Source organism: Tupaia chinensis, unplaced genomic scaffold (assembly GCF_000334495.1).
Source record: "Tupaia chinensis unplaced genomic scaffold, TupChi_1.0 Scaffold000075_1, whole genome shotgun sequence".
Taxonomy (NCBI): Eukaryota; Metazoa; Chordata; class Mammalia; order Scandentia; family Tupaiidae; genus Tupaia; species Tupaia belangeri.
In genome coordinates this window covers 1,553,097-1,565,619 of record NW_006159535.1, presented here as the reverse complement: position 1 = coordinate 1,565,619, position 12,523 = coordinate 1,553,097, and the positions used below count along the sequence as shown (strand labels likewise).

Sequence of the window (12,523 nt, the reverse complement as noted above, 5' to 3'; positions counted from 1 at the left end):
GCGCGAGAGCTCCAGCCGCCTGTGGGGACCCCCCCCTGCCGTAACCACCGTGCGACCTGCCAGCCCCAGCACTTTGCTTATTTTTTTATGGACATAGCAGTTTTTCTGTCAGAAAGCAATGGGAAATTAGAGGGGAACAAAGTAGAACATCTTGAATGCTGGAGGAGTATAACTGATTACACTGGAAGGAAGCAGGGTGCTGAACAGGGCTGGGGCTTTTTTTTTTGTTTGCTTATTTCTCTTTTTAGGTTTTTACTATAGGGTGCTCATGCTCTCTGGAGAGAGACAGAAACAGTAAGAGGAAAAGTGAGAAAGCACCTACTAGGGGGAATGGCTGTGCTGTAATCCCTTCTCCATTCTCCTGGATGTCTGGATTTTGGGCATGCATGCACACATGCCTAGCTTGAATTTCAAGCCACTGGGCCTGGGACCTGAACTGTGGTTTGCCATGTGGGAGTCCAGCACCTTAACCACCACATCATCTGTTGGTCCCCAGAGTCAGGTCCTAAGACTATCAATCCAGATCTCTGTGCATCTGGACATTGAGCTAACTGGAGACAAGGAGCAATACGGAGCCTATTATAGATGCACAGATTAAAAGTAATGAGAGCTTGCTTCATGAAGGCAGTAAAAGACAAAACACCAAAAGAAGGCATTGTGGAGGAAAATGGCAGTGTGCTTTGGTGATTGACAGTAACTGGATGGAGCCAGCAGGTGGCATTGTGGTTAAGGCACTGGACTCCCCCATGGCTGCCCTTGGTTTGAGTCCTGGATGTGGTGACCTGCTTTCTCACTTTCCCTCTCCCCTCCCCCCCCCCACTCCCCTGTAGGCACATCCTATAATAAATTAATAATAAAATTAAATAATTCTTTTTGTAAAAAAACAACCAAAAACTGGGTGAAGGGAAGAAGACAAAAACAACTGTGATGGGCTTTGTCATTGACACAACAGGAAATAAGGAGTGGTTTGGGGGAAGAAAATGATAAATTACAGCATGGCGATAGATGACCTATTGCTGTGTAACCAATGACTGTAGAATTGAGCAGCTTAAGACAACATAACCATGTTACCTTGCACAGGTTGAGAGAGTCTGGAAACTAGGAGGGAACAGCTTAGCTGGATGTTCTAGCTTAGGTCTCATGAGGCTGAAGGCAAGATGCCAGCCAGAGCTATAGACATCTGAAGCCTTCACGGGCTAGAGGACTACTTCTCACACATCTCTCACATAGCTGTTGCCTGGAGACTGTAGTTCCTTGCTGGCTATTGGCAGGATGCTTCATTGGGGTGCTTCAGTGTCCTCTCAGAATGGCAGTGAGCTTCTCCCCAGAGTGAGTGATCCAAGAAAGAGAGCCAAGGGACCAAGTGGTGGTGCAGCATGGATGGTGGCATGAAGACAGGGGTACCCCCACCCCAGCTCTGTCCCTCTCTTTCATGGAGGAAACAAACATAGAAATAAGCGAGCAAACGAGTAAGAGATTCAATGCCTCTTATGACCTAGTCCTGGAAGTCACTCACCATTCCTTTTACCATAATTCATTCATTGGAAGTGAATTATTAAGTCTGGCCTATACTGGGAGGGCAGGGAGGTTAAGCTCTTCCTTTTAAAGGAAAGTATGTTGAAATATCTATAGATGTATTTTAAAACTACCATAGGGCTAGCAAGTGGTGTGGTGGTTAAGGCACTGGATTATGACATGGTAGACCAGAGTCTGTGTCTTGGACCTGGAAGCTTGAAAATCATGCTGGGCACATATGTATGCATGCCCCAAATCCCAGGAGGAGAATGGAGAAGGGATTGCAGTGTGGCTGTCCCCCGGCGGGTGGTTTCTCACTTTCCCTCTCTGTTTCTCTCCAGTGAGTGCATGTCCTCTATGGCAAAAACTTAAAATGATCCATCTAACCAAACAAACAGAACTACCATGGACATACTATGCTTTGAAGACAAATAGTGTTTTTGAAATAAATTCAAATAAAAATGTCAGGAAGGAACTGGCAGCTCTAGAGGGCCAAGTTACATACACATGGAAGCAGGTGACAGCTGGAGATTAAAGTGTCTAAGATGGAGAAGATAAGTTTTTTTAATACTCTCTCTCGACCAGTCCCATTATCAATGATCACTGTTTTCTTTTCCAGATTATGCTATTCCAGTTAATAACCTTTTAAAGATTCTTCATTTTTAATCTCTTGTATTGTGTGTGTGTGTGTTTTCCCCTCTGAAGCTGCTGCTTATGATAAATTTCAAACACAGAAAAGTTGAAAGATTGGTATAATGAATGTCCATAACCCCACTATTTAGATTTAGTAATTAGCATTTTGACTTACTGGCTTTTTCTTATTTATAACTTTTTTTCTGAACCATTTATTTGGTGGCATTCTTTTGTAAAGAAGGGTTTCCCCTTGACCTTTGAATAGACATAGATCTTAAAAAGGCAAGGGTGGGCCAGCCAGTGGCATGGTGGTGAAGGTGGCTGGATTTCACATGGCCAACTGCGTGGTTGGAGTCCATGACCCAGTAGCTTGACAAACATGGTGGGTGCATGTGCATGCATGCCCAAAATCCCAGAAGGAGAAATGAAGGAGGGGGATTGTGGCATGACCATTGCCCATTGGAGAGGGGCTTTCTCTCTCTTTTTCTCTCTCTCCAGCAAGTGTACATATTCTCTAGTAAATTTAAAAACCAAAACCAAAACAGGTTTATGGGCTTAATTCTTTCCCCTTAATTAAGGATTTTCAGAGTGAAGAATTGATGTAGTGATCACCTACAATGCTAAGAAATTATTTAATTTTCCTTTTCTCTTTTGGCTTTCAATATCACTAGGAACTCATAGTCCAAAAGCTAGAAACATAAGTAATTTTTCTGTATATTGCCAAATATTCACAGAGGTTGTACCATTTTGCACTCCCCCTGCATTGTAGGAGCCGGGTCCCTGTTTGTTCATAGCCTTGCCAAGAGAGTCTGTTGTCAAACATTCGAATTTTCGCAAAACATAAGTGACAAATGGTATCTTGGTGTAGTTTTAGTTTATATGTCCTTTATGAATGAGGCTGACCACCTCTTTTGTATTTAAGAGATACCACCTTCCTCTTCCTGTATTCTATATGTCTGTGTCTTTTTCCTATTTTTCTGACAAAATTTTGGTCCTTATCATTTTCTGAGTTTTCTCTATAGAAAGGGGAGATTAATCGCTCATTTATCTTATATTTTTCTTTATTTGTGATTGAGCACATGTGCCTACACATTAGAGTGAGAGAGAAAGGAGCATCTTCCACAGGGTCTGATCACACTGTGATCCCTTTCCTCCAGGCCTCCAGCCCGTCAGACCCTGGACACTTGTGTTTATGTCCGGTGTGCCTGAGGTCACAGTCACCATGCGAGGTCCCAGTTTTTTGATAAGTGTGTTACAGTTGCATCACAGAGCTGGCCCTAGCTCTTCGTTTCTTATAGAAGTTGACATTTTTTTATTTGCCTATGACATTTTTATAATATGTGAAGATTTATTTACTGAATGTACTGGTCTTTTTTTGTTGCTTTTGGATTTCCAGCCACAGTTACGAAGGTGTCTCCCACACTTGGGTCCTAAAGGGATATATTTACCTGTGTTTACTTCTAGTACTTGTGCAGTCCCTCTCCTTCTCTCTCTCCCTTCTCCTCCCTCCCCCTTTTCCTATCCCTTTTCCTTTCTTTCTCCCCCCAATTAATCTTTCTCTTAATGTTTTGAACTCTGAACCATTCAGAATTTATTTTGGCATGTGCTGGGAGGTATGGGTCCACTTATTTTTCCAATGACTAGACTGTTGTCCAGTATTTTCCCAGTGATTTGAGATACCATCTATGTACTATATCATGTTTCCAAAAGCTTTTCAATGTGGGGATTTTCTATTATTGGATTTTTCTTTTCTGTCCCTATAGAAGTCTGGATCCAATCAGGAGATAGAAACCACACAGAAGTTTATTGAGGATTGTTAACTATCATAAGAGATTAAGTATAAGATATAAGGAAACTGTTTGGTACCCTAGAGCTAAGGGAGAATACCCAAGCAGGACAAACTTGGAAGGGGTTCAGACCTCATTGCAAAAGGCGAAGGTCAGCCACAAACCAGCAGAGATGTTCGTCGGTGTAGCAGGTTGGAGTTGGTCTGGAGTTGCTGAGCCCGACCAGGTTCCATCCGAAGGGAAGGAGGCAGCTGACGATCATCCTGCAGTGACTTGGGTGTTAAGTGGGGGTCCAGGTGCCCTTTGAGCGCAGAAGGTCTTCAAAGCATACAGGATGACAATTCTGTACCATAAGTGACTTCATGGTATGTGACCCTTTGAGCCACAGACAAACAGCTGGCCAAGGCTGCAAGGTTGCAAAGGGACCTTGTTATGGGCCAGTAGCTGAGGCAGGCCTTCCACTTGCTAGTCTCACAGTCATACCACTAGCCTCTCCAGGGGTCAGACATGACAGCAAGCCTTTTCTGCTACATGTCCCTCTAGCACCCTCTACTGAGAAAGCTTAACACTGAGTTTACTTTAAATACTTACAGGAACTGGGAACCAGCAGTTAGCGTAATGGCTATGTCGCTGGACTCCCACGTAGTCTACCGCGGTTCACGTCCCGGACCCGGTGGCTTAGAACTCACGCCGGGCGCGTGTGCGTACGTGCCCAAGATCCCGAGAGGAGGATGGAGGAGAAGGGATTGTGGCGTGACCATCCCCCCTGGGGGGTGATTTCTCGCTTTCTGTCTCTCTGTCTCTCTCTGTCTGTCTGGCGAGTGCACGCGCCCTATAGCAAAAAATACCTCTCAAAATAAATAAACAAATACTTACAGGAACTCTGGGTAGGGATCATATAGGGGGAGGTCTTCCAAAAGTTCACAGGGAGTGTGCATAATGAAAAGACTGTGCATGGATTTCAAATTTTTTTGCACCAAAATAAACTTTCACTTTAATTCTGGTTTTCCATGAAATTTTGAAGTCTTCTGTATTGAAGTCCTCTTCAAAGACAAGGGGCAAAAGATTAAGTGATATAGTTACACTGGTGAATCTATTCATGTACTTTTAAAAAAAACTATAGATGATTCATAGTATTCCAATATTTATTTATTCTAGCTCTGCTCATTAATCTTCTCTTTTACATGGCTGTTCTTTTTTTTTCCATAAAAACTTCTAAAGAAATTTATTCCAAAAAAAGAGAAAAATCTTGACATTTTTATTTAACCCTTGTGGATTTTTCATTTAAGTTTTAAAGGCTATTTTATAATTATCATGGTAGAAAGATTCTTGTGGTTACAAATAACAGCAAAAAAAAAAAAAAAAGAGTTCCTCCTCACATTCTTCACCCTCTGAGGTTAATATTTTTGTAATATCTTTCAGCATGGATTTGTAATTCCATTTAAACTTATAATTTTTTAAAATTAATTTAATTTTTTAAAATTAATTAGGTTTTTGCCATAGGGCATATGCACTCACCAGAGAGAGAAAGAAGGAAAGTAAGTAATCACCCTCCAGGAGGGATGGTCAAGCCGCAGCCCATTCTCTTCCAGTCTCCTCTCAGGATTTTGGGTATGCACACACACCCCCCCAGGTGATTTACAAGCCTCCAGGCCCAGGACTCAAACCATTGTCAGCCATGTGGGAATCTAAGCATCTTAATCAGTATACCACCTGTTGATCCCTACATGTATATATATATTTTTTTTTTTGAGAGATTTTCACTGTAGGGCGCGTGCGCTCGCCAGACAGACAGAGAGAGACATAGAGACAGAAAGCGAGAAATCACCCCCCAGGGGGGATGGTCACGCCGCAATCCCTTCTCCTCCATTCTCCTCTCGGGATCCTGGGCACGCACGCACACGCGCCCGGCATGAGTTTTAAGCCACTGGGTCCGGGACATGAACCGCGGTCGACTACGTGGGAGTCCAGCGACATAGCCATTACGCTAACTGCTGGTTCCCCCTACATGTATATTTTTTTAAAATAAAAATGTTTAAACATGTTTTAATAGTTATGCTTATATTTCTAACTTAATTATATCTTTTTTTTTTATAGGCATTTTTGTCTGCCCATGGGTCTTTGAGAACATTATAATGCCCCTTTGTGCTTCTTCTCACAAGGAGTTTTCTTGGTTGCTACCTATTCAAGAAATGGATATCAAAAACTCACCAACTAGCCTTAACTCTCCTGCCTCCTACAACTGTAGTCAATCCATCCCGCCCCTGGAACATGGCCCTATATATATACCTTCTTCCTATGTAGAGAGCCGCCGTGAATATTCAGCCATGGCATTCTACAGCCCTGCTATGGTGAATTATAGCCTTCCCAGCAGCGTCAGTAACTCAGAAGGTGGGACCGGCCGGCAGACCACAAGCCCAAATGTGTTATGGCCAACTCCTGGGCACCTCTCTCCGTTAGCAATCCATTGCCAGTCTTCACTTCTGTACGCAGAACCTCAAAAGAGTCCTTGGTGCGAAGCACGATCACTGGAACACACCTTACCTGTGAGGTAAATCCTGTCTTCATTCTAAATTGTAGTTACGGGAATGATTCTAATCATTTTATGATTTAGTGGGAAGAAAGATATGTATCATACAAGATACTTTAATTACATAGAGCATCTAAAACATATGACTCCCGATTCTATTCCAACATTCTAATCCTCATTAAAAAGTCGTGCTTATTGTGGGGGAATTCATTTTCATGGCTACTGTCTTTATGTAATAAGAATGAACTTAATTGGAGCCGGCAGGTAGCGTGGTGTTTAGGGGCACTGGACTCCCACATGGCTGACTGTGGTTCAAGTCCTGGACCTGACACCTTGCTTTAATACTTTTCCTCTCTCTCACTCTGTCCCTTTCTGGTCAAATTGGAATAGATAAATGAATAAATGGAGTTAAATAATTATGAACTTAATCATTTTTCTCCTACTGAAGATATTTGGACTTAAAAATAGATGTTTACTTTCAGGTTAGAGTCTTTCTTTATTGAAATCACAAATTGTTTCTAGGGTAAAAGTAACTGGCAGTATAACCACTTAAGTGAAATACTGTTAATAGATGGGCGAAGCCTGAAAATGTAGACAGTTCATATAAGCTTCTTAACAACTAACGAAAATAATTACATTTTATAAAGATTAGTGGGGGGACCAGCAGTTGGCGTAATGTCTATGTCGCTGAACTCCCATGTAATCGATCGATCACAGTTCGAGTCCTGGACCCAGTGGCTTAAACTCACGTTGGGTGCATGCCTGAGATCCCTAGAGGAGAATGGAGGAGAAGGGATTGTGGTGTGGCCATCTCCCCTGGGGAGTGATTTCTCACCTTCTGTCTCTGTCTTTCTGGTGAGTGCACACACCCTATACCAAAAACCTCTCTTAAAAAAAAAAAAGATTAGTGGGAAACTTACTATTTTAATTTGCTAGAGGGCACATGTGCTTACCAGATACAGACAGAATGAGAGAGAGAGGGAAAGTGAGAAAGGCCCCAAATGGGGGATGGTTACACCATAATCCCTCCTCTTTGATCTTTTCTCTTGGAATTTTGGGCATGCATGCATATGTGCCAGGCATGTTTATCAAGCTGTCAGGTCAGGACTCAAGTCACTGTATCTAGGACTTAAACTTTGTGATTGGACATGTGGGATCCAGCCACCTTAACCATAATGTCACTGCTGTCTCCAACAGGAAACTGTTGGGTTATTGGAAGAGTCATGACATATTTTTCTGTTTTTTTTTTATGCAAAAATCTGTCATGACTATTCTGACAACCTAATAGTTAAGTGTAGACTTCAGCTGAAACTTTGCGGTTAAAAAGTATATTTGTACTTTTGAAATACAGGGTAATAGATTATTTTTGTCTGATTTGTACTATTTTTAATGGTAATTATGGTGGTCCGGCTCCATTGCCTGGTGGCTAAGGTAGTTGGATCTCACATGGCTGACTGTACAGTGGAGTCTTGGACCCAGTGGCTTGAAAAACATACAGGATATGCTCATGTACGTGCTCAAAATCTTAAAACAAGCGAGAAATGGAGCAGAAAGGATTGCGGTGTGATTATTCTCCATGGGGTGTGCTTTGTCCTCTCTTTTTCTCTCTGTCTGGAGAGCCATGTACCCTCTGGCAAATTAAAAAAAAATATATATATATATATACATAGATATAGAGAAGGCTTGATATAAGGAGAAAAGGGGAAGATAAACTTCTAAAAAACCCAAAGTACTGAGTTAGAGTATGTTGGATACTGACCTGACATTCATTACTTTTAAATGATGTTATAAGACCTTAAGAAAGGAATATTACATGGTAGTTTTAATTTTTCTTTTTAAAATAATTATTGGTAAAATAAGAGAGTATAAAAATTGTCAGTAATATTTTTAGTGTGATTTTTTTTTTCTTTTCATTCAGCCTTTAAAGGAAGAAATATTTTGTCTCTAAGCATACATTCTAATCAAAGTTCTGCTAATATTTGGCCCCATTTACAAACCAGTAATACTCTACCATTGCCTTTCCAAAAGAAGCAAACTTAGGAACTAGCCAGGTGTGGTTTTGGTGCCCCTAGGGCTTTCTCCCTGGGCTCTTCCTCCCGTAGGGACCAGCCTGCCCCTCAGCCTCCACTGAGCTCTGCTTCCTTCAAAGCCTGCTCAGGACAGGCACTTGCTTTCCCCTCTCTTCTCTCTTCTCTCTCTCTCTCTCTCTCTTTTTTTTTTTTCTCTTTCTAACCCCTTTCTCTTTCTCTCTTTCTGTTTTATTTTCTGAAGGGCATGTGTATTCTCCAGAAAGAGGGGGACAGGGAAGGGAGAAAACATCCCTCTCCCCATGGGGCATGGTTATGCTGCCATCCCTTCTCCTCCATCTCCCCATCCTGTTAGGATTTTGGTTAGGCATGCATGCAGTGCTCGGTGTGTTTTCAAGCTGCTGGGGCCAGGATTCAAACTACATGGTTGGCCACATAGGATCCAGATTCCTTAACCATTGGGATATGGGGCTAGTCCCTCCTTTTATTAACTAGACCATAGAATTCATCTTGGAGAGATTCTCGCTATAGGGCGCGTGCACTCGCCAGACAGACAGAGAGAGACAGAGAGACAGAAAGCGAGAAATCACCCCCCAGGGGGGATGGTCACGCCGTAATCCCTTCTCCTCCATTCTCCTCTCGGGATCTTGGGCACGCATGCACACGTGCCCAGCGTGAGTTTTAAGCCACCGGGTCCAGGACGCGAACCGCGGTCGACTACGTGGGAGTCCAGCAACATAGCCATTACACTAACTGCTGGTTCCCGATAGAATTCATCTTAATGTAACTTCAAGTTCATTTGTTACTCCTCTTATTTTATTTTCCATCTAGACCTTTCTCTGAAATTGCAACACAGGAGATTTTTGTCTGCCATTTAACTGGGAATCTCAAAGTCTGATGGGCTGCTTAGCAACACTGCTGGAAATAACCGAGGTTTGGAAATGGTTATGTGAATTTAGACCCATGTGTCCAATCTGACGAACTCCAGTAACTATAGAAAGCCACTCTACATCTTGCTTGTGGTCCCCTGTGGGTAAGATTCCACCTGCCCACTTTGTTATACTCAGATGCCCTCCTCCCATGGCTACCACAGACCTGTAGTAACTGGAGCTCCTCCACATGGCATGGATGGGCATGAACTCACTTAACCACTTGTACACATCAGTCATTCCCCAGTGGACCCCTTAATAGATCTGATATAAGTAATAAAGGTTTTTTTCTTATCCAATTTCCTGGAGGGCAAAGAGATCAAATTAGGTAATGTTCATGTTGTGTTTTTTTCTAGAAAGCTTTTACAATGGACGTTTTCTTTGTTGCCCCCAGAGAGACACTGAAAAGGAAGATTAGTGGGAGCAGGTGCACCAGCCCTGTCACTAGTCCAAGTTCAAAGAGGGATGCCCACTTCTGTGCCGTCTGCAGTGATTATGCATCAGGATATCACTATGGAGTCTGGTCATGCGAAGGTTGTAAAGCCTTTTTTAAAAGAAGCATTCAAGGTACAAGAGAATTATTCATTGTTTCTTTCTTTCTTTTTTTACTTTTGCTTTCAAATGTTTTTGCTGAGATGACCTGGTAGGAATTTCACCATTGATCTGTTTGGTACACAGAGTTCAGAGGATCATGTGTGTTCTGGAGTGAGTTGGGCACTTTATCTTCAGTTGCGTATTTCCACCTCAGAACCCTGGAGTATACAGCCAAATTACCCCCCACCTTCACCCACAGGGGTTCTGGGGAGAAGACATCTGGTGACAATCTTGTAAAATATTGCATGGGAAAAATGTGTTGCTCACTAGGAGCTGCAAAGAGTGTTTCTTCCTTTAACTTAGATGAGATATATGGCTTGTTAAACAGGCGTGGTGGGCTGGCTCCTGAGGAAGAAAGAATAAATACATTTTACAAAAATGGTCAGAAATAAAAAATCAACTGCAGCAGACTTTGAGAATTGATCTAGAGGCATGTCTTGCCCTGAACTAGTGAAGTTCAGAATTTCCCCATTTTCTGGGTTTAGACTGTTTCCTTAACCTTCTCCAAATTCCTTCTGGGCTAGGTTTTATTTTATTTTGGGGGAGGGAGTCTTAAGAATTTGCCTTTTTTTCCCCTAAAGGGCATGTGCACTTGCCAGAGAGGGGCTGAAAGAGAAAGAGAGGAGAAAGCACTTCCCATGAGAATGGTTACATCATAATCCCTTCTCCTCCATCTTTTCTTCCTTGGAATTTTGGGCACACCTGTCCCCGGAATGTTTCTTAAGCTGCTGGGTCTGGTACTGGATAGGCAGTTAGCCATGTGGGACCCGACTGCCTTAACCATCAGGCGTCAGAGCAGGCCTAACTCATTATTATTTTTTTAAATTATAGATTGTCTTTTTTTCTTTTTCTTTCTTTCTTTCTTTTTTTTTTTTTTTTTAATTTGTCAGAGGGCATGTGTACTCACCAGTTTGGGAGAGAGAAAGTGAGGAAGCACCCTCCATGGGGGATAGTCACACTGCAATCTCTTCTCTTGCATTTCTTTCTCCTTTTGGGATTTGGGGCCTCAGGCACAAGTGCCCAGCATGTTTTTCTAGCCACTGGGCCTGGGACTTGAACCACCTTGTTGGCCATGTGGGATCCAGCTGCCTTAACTGCCTCACCATTGGCTAGCCCTAAATCATCTTTTTTTAAAAAAAATTTTTAAAAAAATTATTATTTAATTTTATTTATTATCAACATTATTTTTATTTGGTACAGGGCACATGCACTCACGAAGAGAGACAGAGAAAGTGAGAAAGCAAGCTGCCAGGTCCAGAACTTGAACCGTGTCAGCTGTGTGGTGGGAGTTCCAACCACCATACCACCTGCTGGCCCCCCGAATCATTGTTTTAATCAGCTTTGAGTTGTGCACATCTGATTCCAAGTCTAGTTAGCCCATGTCCAGGCAGTGTCTTTGCCATGTTCTTCGTCCCTTGCTAACCCTGATTCTCTGAAGTGACTTTCCTGCTTACTTGAGCTCTCCTCTGTCTCTGCTTCATAACCTTTCCCTCAACAGTCCCTTCCCAGGCCATGTTCCCTCTTCCCTTATTAGAGCTCTCTTCTATTTTGTAATAAAGCCTCAGTGCCTTGTTCTTAACCAGTTAAGAAAGCAGTCTTAGCTCAGATGAAGCAGGTGGTAGGACAACACTGCCATGCTGGAGTCCCAAGGAAGACCATGGTTCGGATCCCGGGTCAACCTGAAACATAGAGTGTGCCCATGATCCTGGTTGGCTGAAAGGTGTGGGGTGGTAATGGCGGTGACAGCAGCAGTAGTGGTGTGTGTGTGTGTGTGTGTGTGTGTGTTGGGGTGGAACTGCAGCATGATGAGACCCTGTGGAGAGTGCCTGTTTCTCCCTACCCTCCATGAAAGAATTTTTTAAAAAAATATAAAGGAAAGTAATCTTAAGGGAGTTCATAGCTTGCAAAGGGTACATACCAATTTGCTAATTTAATCCACCGATGGGTAACTCTAGCAGAGGACGTTTAACCTCTAGCAGAGAAGCACTGGCAGATTTCAGGGGGTGGTGAGGAGCAGATTGTCAGTAAACAGTCTCCTTCCTGTGTATCCCTTGCAATTCGCCCTGTGTGGCTGGCTACCTAGATTCCTGGATTCTCTGCTCATTAGCTCTGTGACTGCATTTCCCAGCCTGTTTTCTCCCCTGAGAATTAGAGATACAGCATTGTTCTAAAGATGGAATGAAGTTGATTTTGAGAGGACACAGAGTTTAAATCATTTTATTTATAATCATTATAGCAGTAGCTTATAAGGCCAGGTACAGGTCCCTGAAATATGTAATATGAACAGTTTAGATTTTCTGAAATTCAATATTGAACTATTTTTTCCCCAGTATTTATTTGAAAATTGTTTCTGAAAAGAATTTTATTATTATTGTAAGCTTGCTATAGGGGATGTTGCTCACCAGAGAGAGAGAAAGCAAGCCACCAGGTCTGGAACATGAACCATGGTCACCATGTGGGAGTCTAGTACCTTAACCACCACATCACCTGCTGGTTCCCAGTAATGAG

General features: G+C 42.6%; 1 protein-coding gene across 1 annotated transcript in view; it reads left to right on the top strand.

Annotated features, from left to right (window-relative positions):
- The window catches only part of ESR2 (estrogen receptor 2), an 82,093-nt gene that overhangs the window by 16,456 nt on the left and 53,114 nt on the right, over window positions 1–12,523 (top strand). Inside the window, exons 2-3 of the mRNA XM_027768343.1 lie at window positions 6,033–6,486; window positions 9,816–9,988. Of these exons, the coding sequence (XP_027624144.1) occupies window positions 6,071–6,486; window positions 9,816–9,988 (589 nt within the window). The 5' untranslated portion in view covers window positions 6,033–6,070. The remainder of the gene's footprint in view (window positions 1–6,032; window positions 6,487–9,815; window positions 9,989–12,523) is intronic.